Genomic DNA, 22,614 nt, shown 5'->3' on the forward strand with positions numbered 1-22,614 from the left:
GGGCACTCAGGGGCCCGGCAGGAGGGTTCTGCGGACCGGATGTGGCCCATGGGCCGTAGCTTGCCCACCTCTGTGCTAACATTTTAAGCTACTAAGTCTAATCAGATTCCATTGGGCCTATTCCCAAGTCTGAAAAAATTAAACCCAACTCTTCTCCAGGTGAACAGATGCATGAACATGATGGAAGAAGATATCATATCAACTTAGAATTTAAAAAAAAAAAACAAAAAAAAAAACCACATTCCTGTCTATTTTTTGTTCCAAGTAATATCTAAGATGATTATAAACAAAACATTAGAGAAAAATGTTTCTTTACATTTACTTTGCACATCTGACAGCACTTTCTTTATGCAGTTTAGTTGTTGCCACAGGATATTATGTTGGCCACAGGATATTAGAGAGACGAGATGGGTGAGGTAGTATAATAGAATCATAGAAATATAGGGCTGGAAGGGACCTCAAGAGGTCATCAAATCCAGCCCCTTGCACTGACGCATATTTTTATTTATAGTCAGTTTTACTATTTCCCTGTGTGGTCAGTCGTTTTCTCCTTGTTTGCGTGGGCCTTTCACACAGCAACAGGAGACAGAAAAACGCAACAGCAAATTGTGACTGTGAAATCTTAAAAACTGGCAGGGGGTGTTGGTAACTCTACACATTTTACAGCTTCAAAATGTTTACTGTTCCACTAGCCAGAGCATATACAGAGGAGATTTGAAAGCTCTTTGAAGATGGGAAGAAGTGCTAAGCAGTATTATTACTAAGAAGCACTCCATCGATATTATCTAACTGCAAAACTTAACCAGGAACAAACAGCAAGTATTTTCAATCCATCTGAAATTACTAGATATATTCATTGCAATTTTGATCTCTGCTAATCTGTGATGAATGAAGTGAAGCAAGAAACACTAACAAAGCCAACATGACATCAACTAGAGGATAAGAAGCGACCAGAACTTACTAGGCTTTCATTTTGTGTATTGTTCCAAGTCAAAATTTTTAAAAAGGGTCAGTAAGTTGGGTATTTAGGAATCTGTTGTACTGATGTAAAGGATACATCACACAATGTACCAGTATTTTGCAAAAGAACTCAAGGAAATTGTTATCAAAAGAAATTGTAGCCACTTTGGTCTGTGGGCTGAAAGGTCCCATGACATCAAGCATATATCACCCCATGTATGAAGGAAAATGTTTCTGAATATTATGTTCATTAAAAAGAAACATTTTGGAGCCACCTGCCTTCAGGAACCACATGACAGAAGTGGACACTGACAGCACAACAGACCAACATAGGATTGCAAATTGATTTCCATCCTGCTTTTAAGACAGACTTAACTCCAGAAAAATATTGGTGTATAAATATTTTACTTAAATACTAAAGTAGGATAACAGCACTAACGACACACTTTTCTATGAGTATCTCAGAGCGACTACTTAACATTTGTTTATAGTGCCATAGGTGTGCACAGTGCTTTAACTGAAATAATTAAGACAGGTTCCCTGCCAAAGTGCTTACAGTACGTGGACCCAATACAAGGTCCTGTATAGGACAAGACTCCAAGTTATATTTAATGTAAATACAAGAAGAGATGATGGACAAGAAATGGGAAGGTTTACATAAAATAAGGCTGAAAGATCATTTTTGCGAAGTGTGTATGTTAGGGTGGGTTTTTTTAAAAAGCAAATTACCATAATTAATCTAAATAAAAGGTTGATGTGGGAATGGGTTTAAGTGTTATAAACATTAATCCTCAGAACATCCCTATGAAGTAGGTAAGCAGCTCTGTTTTATAGATGGGAAACTGGTGGTTAAGGGACTTGCTCAAAAGTCTTACAACTCCGTGGAATGTCCGAGCATAGAACGCAGCAATCCTGACCACGAGCTAGGAGAGAGAGAGCTCTCAAAACCAGGTGCACTCTCCAGACAGATATCCTCCTCTGATAAGTCACTCAGTTCTACTCATTTTATTAAAACCTCTTGTCAAAATGATTTCACAGCAGATACATACAAACTCTTCTCTGATAGGTGGACTGCATTTTCAGACTTTTGTTTAGTTAAGTTGTGGCAGTTTTTAATTTACTCCACAGTGCTTCTGTGCTGCAGTAGAACATTTGATACAAAGACATATTGCTCAATGGCCTAAGACCGCCGCAGTAACTAAACAAAATGTACCATAGATTTTTTTCATTATCTCATTTCTACTTCTGTGAAAAGTAGAAGGTAATTCTTAACTCTGATATTCCTTGCTTTAGGTCCAAAGCCATGTCATTAAACACTTCAACGCAATTCAGTTTTTAAAAGAATTATGAAAAAATATTAACAAGGAATATAGCTTATTGTTTATTTGAAACTTTTAAAACAAAGTAACTAAGATCTAGAGTAAGTTTTATTGCACATCATTCATTTATATCAAATGGAATAAGTTGAAAGTTACAGAGCCATTTAGAACTATGTGAAAAGTTTCTGCAGAGGTAAAAATAATAAAAAAAAAATACTAATTTTCAAGAAGTAACAAACTATCCACTTAAACATTCCCTCCACCTGCAGATGCCAAAAGAATTTGGTTAATATCACAGAGGAGCAGCTTACAAAATTAAATTTTGTAAGTTATCTGATCTCATGCTTCAGGGTAAAGCTGATTTCCTGTACTCGTCTGATAAGATATTTCATCCAATAAATGGCATTGAACCTCACAGAATCAGGCCTTGGGCATTGTACCTATGCCCTCAACTCACACTGAAGTCTACGCAATTTGATGATGCTAGCACAGAGGTGGGCAAACTATGGCGCGCCGGCCACATCCGGCCAGCGGCACTCTCCTGCCCGACCCCTGAACTCCTGGCCCAGGAGGCTAGACCCCGGCACCTCCCCTGCTGATCCCCCTCCCCTGCAGCCTCAGCTCACTGTGCTGCCGTGTGCCAGCAATGCCCCTTTGCCTTGTATATTGGTCAAACTGGACAGTCTCTACGTAAAAGAATAAATAGACACATATCAGATGTCAAGAATTACAACATTCAAAAGCCAGTTGGAGAACACTTCAATCTCTCTGGTCACTCGATTACAGACATGAAAGTTGCGATATTACAACAGAAAAACTTCAGAAACAGACTCCAAAGAGAGATTGCTGAATTGGAATTAATTTACAAATTGGATACAATTAACCTGGGCTTGAAAAGAGACTGGGAATGGTTGATTCATTATAAAAAGTAACCTATTTCCCCATGTTTATCCACCCCCTCTCCCCCCACTGTTCCTCAGACTTTCTTGTTAAACCCTGGATTTGTGCTGGAAATGGCCCACCTTGATTATCATACACATTGTAAGGAGAGTGATCACTTTAGATAAGCTATTACCAGCAGGAGAGTGGGGTGGGGGGAAAGAAAACCTTTTGTAGTGATAAACACCCATTTTTTCATGGTCTGCGTGTATAAAAACATCTTCTGTATTTTCCACAGTATGCATCCAATGAAGTGAGCTGTAGCTTGCGAAAGCTTATGCTCAAATAAATTGGTTAGTCTCTAAGATGCCACAAGTACTCCTGATCTCTTTCAGTGTGGCAAGTCTTACATTCCTAAAAACCAGTGGTTTTTCTCCAAATTTAACACTCTTGAGTTAGCAACAATTTTTCCCCCCCCGAGATGATACATGCCAGCTCCTGCAGAGAGGACATTTTTATAGCATAGTTTAAGCTTCTAAAAATATACAAGACTTTGGCAGAACTTTATAGGAGTGGCAATAGACCTCCTTCTAACAAGTTCCATTCAACAGTTATGCTGTTAAACTTTTTCAGACTAGTAAAAGTTGTTTCAATAGAAACAGCTAGTGCACATCAGGGTGAAGGATCTTTCTGTTCATCTGACTAGCATATGAAAAGGGTAGAGTCTCTCACTACCTGTACTTTTGAACAGTCCATCACCACAATACCTAGGCTGCAGGATTAAGAATCACTACAAGTTACATCCAAAGTAGGATTAGATCCTTTGCACTCCCCTTGCTAACCACTATTTAACATCCTTTTAAAGAATGTAATGTTACCTTAAACATGGGACTAATAGCTAAATTCAAAAATATGGGTGCAGAAGCTGAAGTTATTGTGAGTGATCACTAAGAAATGGTTAGATCCAGGGTTGTCAGGACCTCCGTGTTATATTTATGACGGTCATTAACTCACTAGAAGACTATGGGCCTACCATTTAACTACTCTCTGCTATGGTTTCCCCATATGCAAAACTTGCGATAATGGTACTTTCCATCTGCATAAAGCATTGCCAGTTTTTTAGAGAAAAGATGGTAGAGAAGTACAAAACACTACTTCTCATACTCTGGGTTTCATTCTGTACCATCATTTTCTACCCGATTTTGTGCCATCATTTCAAATTCCAACTAAATTCATCCTTGGCCTAAGTGAAAGCAACATGCACCCTCTTTGGTTTGGAGGTGAATCTGAGCCAGTAATGTGCACACCCAAACATATTACCCTTCCATAAGCCCTCTACTTTTCCATTAGTCTGTCACTGTTACCAGCACTGTCCTCCCCCGCGCCCAAACCTTGTCTCCAGCCCTTCATATCTGGGTCTTCACCAAATTCTGCTGCTTTACTTTACAACATCTCCACATACAGCCTGCGCAGTGGTGTGATTACTGCTAACCTCCCCTTCTCCAAATCTGCACAGCTATAATCTCTCCCCTCCAGGTCATCCAGAACCCCGCTGCCAAGACCACGTTCCTCTGTGACCGCTATAATCATCTCCTTACCTTGGACGCCTCCTTTTCTACCATATAAAAATTCAAGCTGCTTCTCCTCACCTTCAAAACTGTCCTTAACTCCAGCCCATCGCCTCCCCCTCTGTCACTATGCTCCTGCCACGCTGCTTTCCTGGCCATTTCCTTTCTTTCATCCCTCCTCCTACACCTGGAACAGTCTCACAATTAACATTGGCCAATCTTTCTCTCTCTCTCAGGGCACATCTACACTACAGCAGTACAGCTGCATCTCCATAGTGTAGACACTTCTTGTGTTGACGGAAGGTTTTTCCATTGATGTAGGTAAACCACCTCCTTAAGGAGCAGCAGCTAAGTTGACAGAAGAATTCTTCTGTCAACCTAACTGTATCTACCCTGGGAATTAGGTCAGCTTAGCCATAGGGCTCAGGGGGTGAATTTTTCACTCAGGACTGAGGTAGCCAGGATGCTCTAAATGTTAAGTGTTGACCAGGCCTTTGCTCTCAAATGATACACTTAGACTGGTTTATAAAGCTCACTACCTGTTTGCTCTGTGTTCTGCCATCCCAGACGGTACATTATCACTTCCCAGGAGCAAGGACTTACTCGCCTGGCTGAGTTCACCTACTGCTCAGTGTAGTAAGAGGAGGGCCTGAAACAAAAATTCTTGTATCAGAGGACCCGTCCAAGGCCTGAAGCCTGAACCAAAGTACTTCCAGGTAGCGATAAGCAAAGCTGGGCTGTGAGCCAGAGGCAGGTCCCACTCACAGAAGTTGGCAAGAAAAGGTTGTTATAGGCAAGTGCACACACACAAGTGCTAATGAGAGGAAATTGTGCCGAGACAGCGGCAAGACACTCCATCGACATAACAGGAACAGGCAGGTGCATCTTAAAGACAGGGTCAAAAGGACAACATGATGGATAGATTCGTTTGAACTATGATGAATTATCTGTCCTGCAACGGTACAAAAGTAGGTCCCGGAGCGCATATCTTTAACCAGCCTAGGGGGCAGCGGAGTGTCCCGCCACTGACTGAGCTGTGTCCATTGCCAGGGAGCACAAATTCGTAGTATGCCCTGTCGAGTCTATAGGGAACTATTACTGTGCTTCGTTTGACAATAAACGTGGCTTGGGTTCCTTCGTACCTTACTAGAGTCTGTGGTTTTTGGGGGTTCTCTCTGGGTCTGCTGAGTTAGCTACCTGCGCAGAGCTGGAGCAGCGAGCAGAGGGAACACGCACGCAGCCGACTTATCATCGAACAAGAGCGGAGCACCACACTGGTAGCTACCGACAACACCCAGCTTCACGTAGACTCCTGCTGTGTAATAATATTTAAGCTAAACTTGCACAGAGTTTGCACCGGTTAAAAGAGCATTTCTTCATGCACAAATAAACACAGCTTCAGAGAAGAATCATAGTTGAAAACGAAGAGATGCCCTGAAATATTTATCTTCACCAGGCTCTGTTCATGAGAGAAGGATGTTGAGAGATCTTAATAATAAAGTGTATTCAATTAGACCAGTGAGTTAAAGGAAAAGGCAGCAGGTAGGCACCAGTTTCAAACTATGACTATTTCAAGTCATCATTGTCAGTTGGTTAGAAGGAACACTAGCTCCCACTTAGACAATGTGCATTAATTAATAGAATCTCTTTGAGTAGGAGTCAAATCAGCTGTCTATGCCAGGCTAAGGAGATGCTCTTTACCATACATAGGTGTTCATCTGTCTAGTTCTCTTCATATAGACAGACAGATGGTCTGACAAGTTAGGTCCAGACACATCTCATAAGCATTTGTGAACGCCCTGATTCGAAACTGAATTTGCAACAAAAACACACAAGAAACACCAAAATTATTTGCGTAAAGTAACCCTCCAGAGAAACTATTCAATCTGCTGAAATACATCTCAAATTAACATGTTAGAATTCCCATCCCATGCCTGAGGCCAATGTCCCAGATGTCCTCTCGCCCACAACCGGCACCCTTGCCTCTCCTGCCAATCCCCACCCACCCTGCAATGGGCACCTTCACCTCCGCTGCCAATCCCTACCACCACCACACAACCAGCACCCACGCCTCCTCTGCCAATCCCCCCACAGGATAAGTATAAAATTAAAGAATTAAAGTTAGCTTCAGTTTAGTTAAGTGTTTGTGTGTTGTAAAGAAGGCCCCAGCCAGCAAATTAAAGAAGGCTGTGAGAATAATAAGTAGGATTACTTGTAGTGCAGGAAGGATGTATGGTTTCAAACTTAACTAATAAAATAAAGAGCTACAGTAAGAAGACAAAGAAAAACTGTCTTAAAAGAAACAAGCTCAAAACTTCCCTCTGTTCTGCTGGGGAGGGGAGGGGAGGGGAGGGATGGTGGGGAAAGGAGAAGATAACAAAGGCCTTAGGGGGGAGGCTGTAAATCTTAACTGGATTAAGATTGGAAATAAGGATGAATTGTCTTAAATTGGTTTTTAGCTGAAGTCAGTAATTGGTGATGACATCACTTGTTTGTTAAAGGGTATAAAAGTCAAGCCTTAAAAGGGTTCATTGGTCAGACAGGTTTTAGCACTTTGGAGCTGACCAATAGGTGTCTCAGCACCCCAGGGTTTAGCCCACTTGTAAATATCTCGATCAAATGCTTACAAATGTTTTGTTACTGTTTGGATGTAGTAACTTACTTATTAGTTAGGCTTTTTAGGCATGTTTAGAGCAATGGTATAAATATCATTTGGCCCTTGGATTTAATAAAGGAATTTATGGTTAATTAGTGTTTCCTGGTTTCCCATATCAATATTAATAATTTCAATTACTATTGCCACCACCAACACCCCCGCCCCGCCCCGGGCGCCCTCGCCTCCCCCGCCGAGCCCCCCCTCGCGGCCCCCCGCCCCGCCCCCCCTCGCCTCCCCCGTCGATCCCGCCCCGCCCCCCGCCCCGCAACGGGCGCCCTGGCCCCCTCGGCCGATCCCGCCCCGCCCCCTGCCCCGCAACGGGCGCCCTGGCCCCCTCGGCCGATCCCGCCCCGCCCCCTGCCCCGCAACGGGCGCCCTGGCCCCCTCGGCCGATCCCGCCCCGCCCCCTGCCCCGCAACGGGCGCCCTGGCCCCCTCGGCCGATCCCGCCCCGCCCCCTGCCCCGCAACGGGCGCCCTGGCCCCCTCGGCCGATCCCGCCCCGCCCCCTGCCCCGCAACGGGCGCCCTGGCCCCCTCGGCCGATCCCGCCCCGCCCCCTGCCCCGCAACGGGCGCCCTGGCCCCCTCGGCCGATCCCCAACGTCCCCGCGGTAAAATGCCCGGCTCCCCTCCCCCACCTACCCCATGCGCATCTTGGAGCCGGACTGGCCGCCCCCGCCGGGCACGGCGGGCCTGGGGGGCAGGCGGCCCAGGTGCAGGTGCTTCTCCAGGGTCGACATGACGGGGAGAGGCCCAGGCAGAACAGCAGGTACCGCCCCCGCCCAGCCAGCAGCACTGCACCCACCCCCCGCCGGAAGTACCCCCTGCCGCGCCACGCCGCGCTGCACCACGGGAAATAGAGTCCACCCCCACTCCTACTCACGGGCGGGGGAGCGCCTCCTCTGCCGGAAGCGTCTGCCCTCGCGCCGCCTGCCCTCGCCGGAAGCGGGGCCGCAGCGCCCCCTGGGAATTGTAGTTCATCTCGGCGGGCTGGGCGGGGCTCTCCCGGGGCTGGCTGACTCTCCCGCCGTGTCCCAGGGGGCCCCGCGGCGAGCTGAGGCGGCGGCGGCGGCGGTTGCCGGGCAGCGGCGGTGGCGGAGAGCCGGGCCTGGCGCGGGGGAGCGGCGGAGGGATGAAGCAGAAGAGGCCGAAGGGCCCCGCTCCCAGGATGGGCGGCGGCGCCCGCAAGAGGCGAGGTGAGAGCCCCGGGGAGCGCCCAGCGGTACCCCGGGGGACAGGGCAGATACCCTGGCTGCGGGGGGGGGGGCGGGAGTACCCGGGGGACAGGGCAGATACCCTGGCGGCGGGGGGGGGGCGGGAGTACCCGGGGGACAGGGCAGATACCCTGGCGGCGGCGGCGGCGGCGGCGGGGGGGAGGGGGAGTACCCGGGGGACAGGGCAGATACCCTGGCTGCGGGGGGGGGCGGGAGTACCCGGGGGACAGGGCAGATACCCTGGCGGCGGGCGGGGGGGGCGGGAGTACCCGGGGGACAGGGCAGATACCCTGGCGGCGGGGGGGCGGGAGTACCCGGGGGACAGGGCAGATACCCTGGCTGCGGGGGGGGGCGGGAGTACCCGGGGGACAGGGCAGATACCCTGGCTGCGGGGGGGGGGGGCGGGAGTACCCGGGGGACAGGGCAGATACCCTGGCGGCGGGCGGGGGGGGGGGCGGGAGTACCCGGGGGACAGGGCAGATACCCTGGCGGCGGGCGGGGGGGGAGTACCCGGGGGACAGGGCAGATACCCTGGCTGCGGGGGGGGGGGGCGGGAGTACCCGGGGGACAGGGCAGATACCCTGGCTGCGGGGGGGGGGCGGGAGTACCCGGGGGACAGGGCAGATACCCTGGCGGCGGGCGGGGGGGGAGTACCCGGGGGACAGGGCAGATACCCTGCCTGGGCGGGGGGGGGCGGGGCTTGGTACCCTGTAGATACCTGGGGCAGGGATCTGGTAGCAGTTGGTGGCAGTAGGGGCCCATAAGAGGCAGCAGGTCCTGTGATGGGCATCTGAAGGGGTGGGGTGGTAGCACCCTCCATAGCATGATTCGCGCCCTAAGCACTGTGTGGGATTGGGGTCATGGGGTGGCAGTACCTTGGGCACCCTGTCGGGAGGTGGTAGTTGCCTGTGTTGGTGCTGTAAGTGTATGGTGCCTTTGGGGATTATAACGTGGTGTGTCGTGCCCTTGAGGTGCAACAGAGGGCTGGGAGCCCCGTATGGGTCTTGGTGATTACTTAAAGACACTTAGGGTAGGTCTACACTACGATATTAGGTCGAATTTATAGAAGTTGGTTTTTTAGAAATCGTTTTTATATATTCGAGTGTGTGTCCCCCCACAGAAAATGCTCTAAGTGCATTAACTCGGCGGAGTGCTTCCACAGTACCGAGGCTAGCGTCGACTTCCGGAGTGCTGCACTGTGAGTAGCTATCCCACAGTTCCCGCAGTCTCTGCCGCCCATTGGAATTCTGGGTTGAGGTCCCAATGCCTGATGGGGCTAAAACATTGTCACGGGTGGTTCTGGGTATGTATCATCAGGCCCCTGTTCCCTCCCTCCCTCCGTGAAAGCAGCAGCAGACAATCGTTTCGTGCCTTTTTTCTTGAGTTACCTGTGCAGATGCTATACCACGGCAAGCATGGAGCCCGCTCAGGTAACCGTCACCGTATGTCTCCTGGGTGCTGGGAGACGTGGTACTGCATTGCTACACAGCAGTAGCAACCCCTTGCCTTGTGGCAGCAGACGGTACAATAGGACTGGCAGCTGTCATCGTCATGTCCGAGGTGCTCCTGGCCGCGTTGGCCAGGAGTGCCTGGCAGACATGGGTGCAGGGACTACATTAGAAGTGACTTGACCAGATCATTCTCTTTAGTCCTGCAGTCAGTCCTATTGAACCATCTTATGGCGAGCAGGCAGGCAATACGGATTGCTAGCAGTCCTATTGTACCATCTTCTGCCTAGCAGCCATGAGATATGGATGGCTTGCAGTCCTTCTGCACCGTCTGCTGCCAGCCAAAGATGTAAAAGATAGAAGAAGTGGATCAAAACAAGAAATAGACCAGATTTGTTTTGTACTCATTTGCTTCCCTCCCCTCCCCCCAGTCTAGGGGGTCTCATTCCTCTAGGTCACACTGCAGTCACTCACAGAGAAGGTGCAGCGAGGTAAATCTAGCCATGTATCAATCAGAGGCCAGACCAACCTGCTTGTTCTGATAAGAACAATTACTTAGGTGCACCATTTCTTATTGGAACCTTCCGTGAAGTCCTGCCTGAAATACTCCTTGATGTAAAGCCACCCCCTTTGTTGATTTTAATTCCCTGTAAGCCATGTTGTCAGTCGCCCCTCCCTCCGTCAGAGCAACGGCAGACAATCGTTCCGCGCCTTTTTTCTGTGCAGACGCCATACCAAGGCAAGCATGGAGGCCGCTCAGCTCACTTTGGCAATTAGGAGCACATTAAACACCACACGCATTATCCAGCAGTATATCCAGCACCAGAAACTGGCAGAGCGATACCAGGCGAGGAGGCAACGTCAGCATGGTCACGTGAGTGATCAGGACATGGACACAGATTTCTCTGAAAACATGGGCCCTGCCAATGCATGCATCATGGTGCTAATGGGGCAGGTTCATGCGGTGGAACGCCGATTCTGGGCTCGGGAAACAAGCACAGACTGGTGGGACCGCATAGTGTTGCAGGTCTGGGATGATTCCCAATGGCTGCGAAACTTTCGCATGTGTAAGGGCACTTTCATGGAACTTTGTGACTTGCTTTCCCCTGCCCTGAAGCGCATGAATACCAAGATGAGAGCAGCCTTCACAGTTGAGAAGCAAGTGGCGATAGCCCTGTGAAAGCTTGCAACGCGAGACAGCTACCGGTCATTTGGGAATCAATTTGGAGTGGGCAAATCTACTGTGGGGGCTGCTGTGATGCAAGTAGCCCACGCAATCAAAGATCTGCTGCTACCAAGGGTAGTGACCCTGGGAAATGTGCAGGTCATAGTGGATGGCTTTGCTGCAATGGGATTCCCTAACTGTGGTGGGGTCATAGACGGAACCCATATCCCTGTCTTGGCACCGGAGCACCGAGCCGGCGAGTACATAAACCGCAAGGGGTACTTTTCAATAGTGTTGCAAGCTCTGGTGGATCACAAGGGACGTTTCACCAACATCAACGTGGGATGGCCGGGAAAGGTACATGACGCTCGCATCTTCAGGAATTCTGGTCTGTTTCAAAAGCTGCAGGAAGGGACTTTCTTCCCAGACCAGAAAATAACTGTTGGGGATGTTGAAATGCCTATAGTTATCCTTGGGGACCCAGCCTACCCCTTAATGCCCTGGCTCATGAACCTGTACACAGACAGCCTGGACAGTAGTCAGGAGCTCTTCAACTACAGGCTGAGCAAGTGCAGAATGGTGGTAGAATGTGCATTTGGATGTTTAAAGGCGCGCTGGCGCAGTTTACTGACTCACTTAGACCTCAGCGAAACCAATATTCCCACTGTTATTACTGCTTGCTGCGCGCTCCACTATATCTGTGAGAGTAAGGGGGAGATGTTTATGGCTCGGTGGGAGGTTGAGGCAAATCGCCTGGCTGCTGGTTACACGCACCCAGACACCAGGGCAATTAGAAGAGCACAGGAGGGCACAATACACATCAGAGAAGCTTTGAAAACCAGTTTCATGACTGGACAGGCTATGATGTGAAAGTTCTGTTTGTTTCTCCTTGATGAAACCCCCCACCCCTTGGTTCACTCTACTTCCCTGTAAGCTAACCACCCTCCCCTCTTCCCTTCGATCACCGCGTGCAGAGGCAATAAAGTCATTGTTGCTTCACATTCATGCATTCTTTATTTATTCATCACACAAATAGGGGGATGACTACCAAGGTAGCCCAGGAGGGGTGGTGGAGGAGGGAAGGAAAATGCCACACAGCACTTTAAAAGTTTACAACTTTAAAATTTATTGAATGCCAGCCTTCTTTTTTTTGGGCAATCCTCCGTGGTGGAGTGGCTGGTTGGCCGAAGGCCCCCCTACTGCGTTCTTGGGCGTCTGGGTGAGGAGGCTATGGAATTTGGGGAGGAGGGTGGTTGGTTACACAGGGGCTGAAGCGGCAGTCTGTGCTCCAGCTGTCTTTACTGCAGCTCAACCATACACTGGAGCATATTGGTTTGATCCTCCAGCAGCCTGAGCATTGAATCCTGCCTCCTCTCATCACGCTGCTGCCACATTTGAGCTTCAGCCCTGTCTTCAGCCCGCCACTTACTCTCTTCAGCCCGACACCTCTCCTCCAGGTCATTTTGTGCTTTCCTGCACTCTGACATTATTTGCTTCCACGCATTCATCTGTGCTCTGTCAGTGTGGGAGGACAGCATGAACTCAGAGAACATTTCATCACGAGTGCGTTTTTTTTTTCTTTCTAATCGTCACTGGCCTCTGGGAAGGAGAAGATCCTATGATCATTGAAACACATGCAGCTGGTGGAGGAAAAAAAAGAGACAGCGGTATTTAAAAAGACACATTTTATAAAACAATGGTTACACTCTTTCAGGGTAAACCTTGCTCTTAACATTACATACACAGCACATGTGCTTTCGTTCCAAGGTCGCATTTTGCCTCCCCCCACCGCGTGGCTATCCCCTCAGCTCTCCCCGTGGCTAACAGCGGGGAACATTTCTGTTCAGCCACAGGCAAACAGCCCAGCAGGAACGGGCACCTCTGAGTGTCCCCTGAAGAAAAGCACCCTATTTCAACCAGGTGACCATGAATGATATCTCACTCTCTTGAGGATAACACAGAAAGATAAAGAACGGATGTTGTTTGAACGCCAGCAAACATACACTGCAATGCTTTGTTGTACAATGATTCCCGAGTACGTGCTACTGGCCTGGAGTGGTAAAATGTCCTACCATGGAGGATGCAATAAGGCTGCCCTCCCCAGAAACCTTTTGCAAAGGCTTTGGGAGTACATCCAGGAGAGCCGCAAATGCCAGGGCAAATGAATCCTTTCACATGCTTGCTTTTAAACCATGTATAGTATTTTAAAAGGTACACTCACCGGAGGTCCCTTCTCCGCCTGTCGGGTCCAGGAGGCAGCCTTGGTTGGGTTCGGGGGGTACTGGCTCCAGGTCCAGGGTGAGAAACAGTTCCTGGCTGTCAGGAAAACCGGTTTCTCCGCTTGCGTGCTGTGAGCTATCTACAACCTCATCATCATCTTCTTCTTCGTCCCTAAAACCTGTTTCCGTGTTGCCTCCATCTCCATTGAAGGAGTCAAACAACACGGCTGGGGTAGTGGTGGCTGAACCCCCTAAAATGGCATGCAGCTCATCATAGAAGCAGCACGTTTGGGGCTCTGACCTGGAGCGGCCGTTTGCCTCTCTGGTTTTCTGATAGGCTTGCCTCAGCTCCTTCAGTTTCATGCGGCACTGCTTCGGGTCCCTGTTATGGCCTCTGTCCTTCATGCCCTGGGAGATTTTGACAAAGGTTTTGGCATTTCGAAAACTGGAACAGAGTTCTGATAGCACGGATTCCTCTCCCCATACAGCGATCAGATCCCGTACCTCCTGTTCGGTCCATGCTGGAGCTCTTTTGCGATTCTGGGACTCCATCATGGTCACCTCTGCTGATGAGCTCTGCACGGTCACCTGCAGCTTGCCACACTGGCCAAACAGGAAATGAGATTCAAAAGTTCGCGGTTCTTTTCCTGTCTACCTGGCCAGTGCATCTTAGTTGAGAGTGCTGTCCAGAGCGGTCACAATGGAGCACTCTGGGATAGCTCCCGGATGCCAATGCCGTTGAATTGTGTCCACAGTACCCCAAATTCGACCCGGCAAGGCCGATTTAAGAGCTAATCCACTTGTCGGGGTGGAGTAAGGAAATCGATTTTAAGAGCTCTTTAAGTCGAAAAAAAGGGTGCAGGTTTACATCGATTTAACGCTGCTAAATTCGACCTAAAGTCCTAGTGTAGACCAGGGCTTAGGTAATAGGGAGTACCTTTATTGGAGCAACAGGTACCCTAAGGGCACGCTTGGGTCAAGACAGTCTCCATGCATACGGTGGGCACCCTGGTGATGCAGAAGGGATCTGGAGGATGTCATTCTATCATCCAGGGAGGTCATTCACTGAAGGATGGTGGGGCGCATTGCAGGGCAGTATTGAACAGACCAGTTGCAACAGCAGCACTTTCCGGCTTCATTGGCACTAATGGGTGGCTTTGCACGGAACAATCGTAGTCTCAGTGGTGGTGTGAATGTTAATTGTTGCAACAAATTTTGTATGTGAACACCAGGTGTGTTACAGTCATGCCAAGAATCTGCAATGCACAAATGTTGTAGGCCATAATGTTCTAAATATCTATAGGGTAACCCTAAGTATAGTATAGAATGATAGACATATCTGCAGAATAAACACCAAGTATTTTTTTAACTCTGTAAAGTGATCTGCATCTCAAATATACTACTTACATTTATATTTTCGAGAAATAATACTGTGTTATATCTCCACAGGTGTCAGTGATATCTCCCCTTCTACAAGTTTACCACCTCTTGTTGAAGGCCAGTTGCGTTGTTTTCTCAAGTTAACAGTCAGTAAAATTTTATGGATGGTCTCTAAACCGCCTACTTCTGTTCTCATCCGGGTGAGGTGGTGGGGGGAGACATCAGATGGTACGCTGTTTAATCCCAGGAATACTTCACAGACTGAGCAAAAAGCAGTGAAAACCACCACCCGCTATGCAATTCGCTGTGGGCCAAAACAGTTTGCCTCATACCTGACAGGTACAACAGCTGTATCCTCTGTATTAATTTTGCAGTTGAAATTGTTTGTATATGGCAACTATTCAGTAGACTTTAGCAGGAATTGGGAAGTGCATTAATAAGTAATAAAACATAACTTAATTTTATTTTTACTGAATCTAAAAGGTGGTTTTATGTAGTGTCTTATGTTTGATATTTCAAAGGGCATTGCATGTTTATAACCCTCAGGAGAATCATCAAAATAAAAAGCTATTCCATACTACTAGATGTTCTTAAATATACTTGTAGATTGATCATGGCAAAAGTATTCAAGAGACAGAGTGACAGCTCTGTGTCTTCTGGCCAAAGAATTGTCACAATAAGCATCCTGTGTTTCTGCAGCTGAAATGTCATGAAGACAAAACAATCCCATCAAGTGCCTTTTAAAAAAACCAAAAACTTTAAGGCCCCAATCCTCCAGCAAGCTCTGTATCACCTTACACTTGTATGAACCTTTATTGGAGGATTGGGGTCTTAAGTAGTTTAAGTGCTTCTGTGCGATATTATTACTTGTAAGTATGTAAACCATATTTATAGTAATTTCTTAGCAGTATAACATTTCTCTACCTGTTACATGTCCTAGTAATAATACTCTTTATCTAGTGATTTTCATCCCTAGAGCTCAGTGCTTTACAAAGGAGGCAAAGTATCATCTCTATTTTACAGATGGGGAAACTGATGCATACAGGGGAAAGTGACTTGCCTGTTGTCACCCATCAAACCAGAGCCAAGGATTAAACCCAGGTCCCCGGAATCACTATCAAGTGCTTCATCCACTAGACCTCATTGTCTCGCATATAGTCCCCCTCTCCCTATTTTAATTATGCTTTTTTGTTTTGTTTTTTTCGCATTTCATTCTGGTTTTTAATTTTGAAGTTTTAATTATATTTTAACTAGGGCTATCAAGTAATTAAAACATTCACAATTGTGTGATTAAATAAATGAATTGCCATTAATCATGTGATTAATCGTGCAGTTAATAATAGAATACCATTTATTTAAATATATTTGGATGCTTTCTACATTTTCACATATATTTAAATTATAACATAGAATACAGAGTGTACAGTGATCACTTTGTATTTATTTTTTATTACAAATATTTTCACGGTAAAAAACAAAAGAAATAGTATTTTTCAGTTCACCTCAGACGCATACTGTAGTGCAATCTCTTTATCATGAAAGTTGAACTTACAAATGCAGAATTATGTACAAAAAAAACCTGCATTCAAAAATAAAACAATATAAAACTTTAGAACCTGCAAGTCCACTCAGTCCTACATGTTCAGCCAATCACTCAGACAAACAAGTTTGTTTACATTTGCAGAAGATAATGCTGATTACAAGGTCATCTGAAAGTGAGAGCAGGCATTCACAATACACTGTTGTAGCTGGTGTCGCAAGATATTTACGTGCTAGATGCACTAAAGATTCATATGTGCTTTCATGATTCCACAGGACATGCATGCACGCTGATGATGGTTCTGCTCGATAATGATCCAAAGCAGTGCAGACTAATGTGTGTTCATTTTCATCATCTGAGACAAATGCCACCAGCAGACAGTTGATTTTCTTTTTTGATGGTTCAGGTTCTATAGTTTCTGCATCGGAGTGTTGCTCTTTTAAGACTTCTGAAAGCATGCTCTGCCCCTTGTCCCTCTCTGATTTTGGAAGGCACTTCAGATTCTTAAACCTTGGGTCGAGTGCTGTAACTATCTTTAGAAATCTCACATTGGTACCTTCTTTGCGTTTTGTCAGATCTGCAGTGAAAGTGTTCTTAAAACGAACAACATGTGCATGGTCATCATCCAAGACTGCTACAATGTGAAATATATGGCAGAATGCGTGTAAAACAGAGTAGGAGACATATAATTGTCCCCTAAGGAATTCAGTCACAAATTTAATTAACGCATTATTTTTTTAACAAGCGTCATCAGCATGGAAGCATGTCCTCTGGAATAGTGGCCAAAGCATGAAGGGGCACACAAATATTTAGCATATCTGGCACATAAATACCTTGCAATGCCAGGTACAAAAGTGCCATGGGAATGCCTGTTCTCGCTTTCAGGTGACGTAAATAAGAAGCAGGCAGCATTATCTCCCGTAAATGTAAACAAACTTGTTTGTCTGAGCGATTGGCTGAACAAGAAGTAGGACTGAGTGAACTTGTAGACTCTAAAGTTTTATATTGTTTTGTTTTTGAGTGCAGTTATGTAACAAAAAATCTATATTTGTAAATTGCACTTTCATGATAAAGAGATTGCACTACTACGCTACTTGTAAAATACTATTTTTGTTTATCATTTTTACAGTGCAAATATTTGTAATCAAAGTAATAATATAAAGTGAGCACTGTACACTTTGTATTCTGTGTTGTAATTTAAATCAATATATTTGAAAATGTAGAAAAGCATCCAAAAATATTTAATAAATTTCAATTGGTATTCTGTTGTTTAGCCTTGTGATTAAAACTGCAATTAATTTTTTTAATCACGATTAATTTTTTTGAGTTAATCTCATGAGGTAAATGCGATTAATTGACAGCCCTAATTTTTAACTGCAATATTGTTGTTGTTCACAAAGGGTTTTTTAATATGTTGTCTTATGCCAGATCTAAGTTAGCTGTTCCTGTCTCCTGTAGATATGGGTGTTCTTTTGTTGGAGGTAATGACCAAACCTGACCATCTTCCAATTGGTAGAGCTCAAATCAATGGACTATCACAACTATCTCCAAGCCACCCAATCAGTGGATTTTTCACTGTTATTTCACCAACATCTGAGAAATTAGGAGAACTGCAGGTAGTACTGAAATCTCTTTCTCCACAACTCACCTGAGCCAGCCAAGATTTTAAAAAATTGGTGCCTAGAATTAGACTTGTAAACCTATATTTAACCTTAAGTATTTGTTTTTGAAAGTCCTGCTTCGGGGCTATATTCCCTTGAAGAAACTAATTCCTTTGATTGAAAATGTGTAATGTGAACTAACTGCTTGTAAATATTCCAGAGATTAAGCTAGTATCTAACACAACTGTATCGAATACATAGCCTCTTGTACGGGAAATGCAGCATGCTATGTAATACGGAAAGAAAAACAACTGTAGAATGTTTGGCACATTTAATTAAAAAGCACATTCTTCTTACATTGTGTCTTTCAGGTATCTCTAGTCTTAGAGCCCTTGTCTGAAACCTATGACAGTAGCAGCTCCATCCCAACCACAGATGTGAGTTTAGACATTGCTGCTTCTGCTCAGGGAACCAGAGGAATGACTGAATCCAGCAAGACTCCGTTTCTTGCTCCTGCACAACTGCATGGACCACCTGGTATGGCTGGAAGAGAGTCTGTTAACAGTAGCAGGGCCGCTACTCCAAGGTAACTTTTTTTTCCAGATAAAATAAAGGAATGTCTTTTCATTTCAAATGTTTTATTAAGCATCAGCAATGTGTTTATGACTAAGGCTGTAAGAAAATCATGGGCCGCAATTTTGTTGTGGAAATAGCAACTTTATAAAGCTTCCACAAATTCGAGTGGTGGTGTGCCCCATGCTCCAGGTCACACCGCCGCTCACTCAGATTTGGGACCAACTGACCCTCCATCACACTTACCTTCAAAAGCAGAGCGGGAACACATGGCATGTCTTTTGTGCTGACCACCCCACAACCACAACTCTAACAAACCAGCTGCTATTTTTGAACCAAACAATCAAAACTTTTTTACAGCCTTATATATGACTCATGGATTAAGAAGGTACATCCATGTGTAGTCTAAATCATGTTGTAATTAGGCATGTAAGAAAAGAATAAAGGGCCAGATCCTCAGCTGATATAAATCTGCAAAGCCCCATTGACTTCATTGGAGCTATGTGGTTTACATAAGCTGAAGATGTGGCCCATAATGTTTTAATTATAATTTGAGTCAGCATATTTCATAGTTCGAATGTAAGAACGGAAGTCAGGATTTTCTCTATGCAGCCAAATACAAATATGTCATGTTTTTCTTTGAGGTGGGGGATACAGTACTCTGATTAAGGAATGTGCATAAGAGTTTGAGGAGCACTATATTTACAAATCAACTTTGGGTTTTACTAAACTTTATCTTTTTAAATAGAGGAATAGACCACTTGCTCTTTCAAGAGAATTCTGAGAACATAAAGAACAGTTTCTCTGGGTCTCAGCATCGTCTGATTTTACCAGATGAAAATTTAAAAGTGAATCCTCCAAAGAAACAGGCATCATTTCCCAACAGTTCTGATCTTGAATTGCAAGCAGGAACACCTGTGGGGAGCCACAGTAATGCACATGTGCTGTCTTTGCACAACCCAACTACAAAAGACCTCCTTTCAGGTTTGTAAATATTTGCCATCAGGGTTTAGGTTTCATTTGAAACTGTACAAGCTCATTAATATTTCAGCTAGCTGACATGTGATACAAGTTGGTGCTCTTGTAAAACTGAAGGCTTCAGGATAAGTGTTTCTTGTAATGTTCTAGAGACAGTATTTGGAACTTAAACTGACAGTCAAAACACTTTTTGTATTTAATATATAAAGATTTAATTTAGTGCTGGTCCTATTGGGATCCAGGAAGTGGGCGGGCGAAAGCCCACCCACTGCTAAAGGACCCCCCTCAGCCTAAGGGGAGGATCCACAGGACCTGGAAGCCAAGTGATTCTGGGGGACAACTAATGAAATAACAGGGACAGGAGTGTGGTCAAAGGGTAAAACGAAGGGAACCTGACGGGGACATCGAGCAGAGAACCCCAGACAGCGCCCACTGCTCCTTGAAGGCGTCAAGGGAGCCAGTGGACACCGCCCAGAGGAACTCTGCCCAGATATGTGAACGGACAGAGGGTCGGAAATAGGCCCCACAGTCACAGGAGGCCCCGTTGGCCAACTTCCTCTCCCTGGTTTTATAGATGGCCACTTTAGCCAAGGCCAGGAGGAGGTTGACCAGATGGTCCCTTGACTGTGGGGCCATGGATAGGGAGTGCGTAGATAAGGAGGTGAGGGGAAAAGTGCAGCCAGAAACGTAACAGGATATCTGTGAGGAGCTGGAATAGAGGCTGCAGCCTGGCGCACTCCAGGTAAACATGCGCCAGGGTCTCCCTCGCGCTGCAGAAAGGGGCAGGTGTCTGGGACGGGGTAAACCGTGCCAAGTACACACCCGTGCTCCTGGCCCTGTGAAGGAGCAGCCAACTGATATCCCCGGCGGGCTTCGGGACTGGTGGCAGGTGGCCTGATTATCCATAGAACAGGTATAGTATGGGCAGCAGCTGTACAAATTACCTCATCCTGCCCTACCTCATACTGCCTCATCTCTGACCTGGAGGAACAAGAAGGGAATATCAGTCTCCTAGCCTATTTAATCCTTGATTTTATCTGCTGAGATGGCTATCAAGAGTGCAAACTGTGTTAGTGGGATTTTTTCTATGCAATCAGCACTTGTTTGATAAGAATTGGACTTAGATCACTAACTTAGTTGCTATAGGCCACCAAATTAGCTGTCAGGCTTTAGTATTATTAGCTCACTGTCATCCTGAGCTGGATTTAGATGAGTAAATTAGCAATGGAAACTTCCCATATCCTATTGCCAATTTTCTGAGCTGTCCATTGTATTTACTGAGAAATCTTGAAATTGGACTGCTAGTGAGGAACCTTTGGATGTCAAGCCAACCTTCCATGGGTTAATCTGGCTACCATACCCTCTCTCCACCATCTGGTTCAGTCTATCTAGCACAAATGAGTTGTGCCTCATACTGCCCTGTGCTCAAGACTGAAGTAGGCTCCCTCTAACTCCCCGTTGTGTTATATGTTTTATGGTATATAACAAGTTTAATCTCCAATATGTCAAGGGCTCTTTATAATGACAGACATAGATATAAAATTTACATCTGGCATATTTACTTTGTATGCACATGGCTTTTCTGTTTTAAATTACATTTTAATTTTGAATTTTTATTTTTTATTTTCCAGCTCTTCTGGATCAAGGCAATAAACTCCGCAATGCCATGGCTGTTTCTGCATTGAAATCCAGCCCAGATACTGACGTTGAGTTGAATGAAGTGCATCCTTCTGTAAAGAGAGACACTTTCAAAGCAACAGCAAAGTGAGCTTGAAGGAGGGAGTGTGTTTTACTTCCAAGCCATAAATTTCAAGGCATTATCATATTTTCCTATAATGATGTGATTTGTCTCACATGTTTCAGAATTCTTATTCAAACAGTTGTAAATAAGTGCCTGTATTTCACCTCACCAGTTGCAGTCCATATTGGTAATGACTTAACGTCAGTGCCATCTGAAGGTCATTCAGTGATCTGTCTGATATGAGTGAGTAGGTCTCTTCGTGATGTACAGGTATCCACAATTGGCAACCTTGCTGGTAGTTTAAGCAGAGTCAAAAGGTTACCTGAGTTTAGAGGCTGAGATACCCAGTCAGACCTAAAAGAGATACCACAGTTTGAAGCATGTTTGGTAGGGAGACAGTTTCCGCGCTGCTGCCTATGCTATATTTGATTTGTAAATAAGTAGAGGATTTCAGTCTCCCCAGGAATGTTGATCAGGCACCTTTCATGAGCACTTTAAAAAAATAAAAAGAGAAAGAATGAGAAAAAGCATAGAGAGCCTGCAGCTGCTATGTTTATATTGCAGGATTGGGCTGCACTTTTGGCACATTATAAACTTATACTTACAATTTTTGATCCAAAGTTGTAACTTTAAGTCAAATCTACCTAGTGCTGTACAACAGAATTTGTCCTTTTTGTACTTAGGGAGTTAAAATGCAAATAGAAACACACTGTATATAGGTTTTTATTTGTGCTAAATGAGAGAAAATCTGTTTATTTGATAGCTAAAATGAATAAAATCTGGAACAAACCAGAAACACTTATTATCCTTATTCCTCCTCCTGATCCCTCTTCACTGGAATAACTGTCATCCAGGAGCCTTAAAACCTTGGACCCTGATGTTACATCCACTGCTGAAGATCCACTTCTCCTAGCATCTGAATACACAGTTCAAGAATTTGACTCCCATGCTGAAAAAAGAGCAATACAACTGCTACTGGGCAGGTGAGTGCCATGGCAGGCATTGAGATGTTGTCGTAAACATTCCCAAAATGACCCAGTTATCTATTCCTTGTATTATATGGGATACTGGTTGAGTCAGTGCATCCTCTCCATCATTGCTGGAAATATTTTGGAGTACGGGGTTATCGGGTGGTGGTAAGAGAAAATATTTTACACTTGGAGTTTGTGCCCACTTTTGTGAGGGTTTTTTGTTCAAGCAATATAGCTGATGTTGTTGGAAGACTAAGCACTGTTTCTAGTGCAAATTGATTTGTAGTTACTTATTACTTATGTTTTGCCTGCAGAGATACTAGGCAAATGTTAGGCAAAAAATATACAATCTAGACTTTAAGCAAAATAGAGAATGGCACTAGTTATATTTACCCTTTGCCCA

The 22,614-nt window shown here is 45.6% G+C and overlaps 2 protein-coding genes across 14 annotated transcripts in view; one reads left to right on the forward strand and one right to left on the reverse strand.

Annotated features, from left to right (window-relative positions):
- PPME1 (protein phosphatase methylesterase 1) overlaps positions 1–8,208 on the reverse strand; it is a 48,796-nt gene extending 40,588 nt beyond the window's left edge. The window contains exon 1 of the mRNA XM_073334450.1: positions 8,024–8,208. Within this exon, the coding sequence (XP_073190551.1) occupies positions 8,024–8,121 (98 nt within the window). The 5' untranslated portion in view covers positions 8,122–8,208. The remainder of the gene's footprint in view (positions 1–8,023) is intronic.
- Positions 7,982–22,614, forward strand: part of C2CD3 (C2 domain containing 3 centriole elongation regulator) — a 92,560-nt gene continuing 77,927 nt past the window's right edge. For 5 of the 13 annotated variants that reach the window (XM_073334329.2, XM_073334337.2, XM_073334344.2 and 2 more), the window contains exons 1-8: positions 7,991–8,577; positions 9,716–9,793; positions 14,877–15,146; positions 17,806–17,963; positions 18,320–18,534; positions 19,270–19,505; positions 21,131–21,263; positions 22,095–22,223. In XM_073334329.2, the coding sequence (XP_073190430.1) occupies positions 8,514–8,577; positions 9,716–9,793; positions 14,877–15,146; positions 17,806–17,963; positions 18,320–18,534; positions 19,270–19,505; positions 21,131–21,263; positions 22,095–22,223 (1,283 nt within the window). In that variant the 5' untranslated portion in view covers positions 7,991–8,513. Of the gene's footprint in view, positions 8,578–9,715; positions 9,794–14,876; positions 15,147–17,805; positions 17,964–18,319; positions 18,535–19,269; positions 19,506–21,130; positions 21,264–22,094; positions 22,224–22,614 lie in introns of those variants that run through there. The other 8 variants (XM_073334427.2, XM_073334437.2, XM_073334370.2 and 5 more) reach the window with 6 other exon arrangements.

Source organism: Lepidochelys kempii, chromosome 1 (genome assembly GCF_965140285.1).
Source record: "Lepidochelys kempii isolate rLepKem1 chromosome 1, rLepKem1.hap1, whole genome shotgun sequence".
Lineage (NCBI taxonomy): Eukaryota > Metazoa > Chordata > Testudines > Cheloniidae > Lepidochelys > Lepidochelys kempii.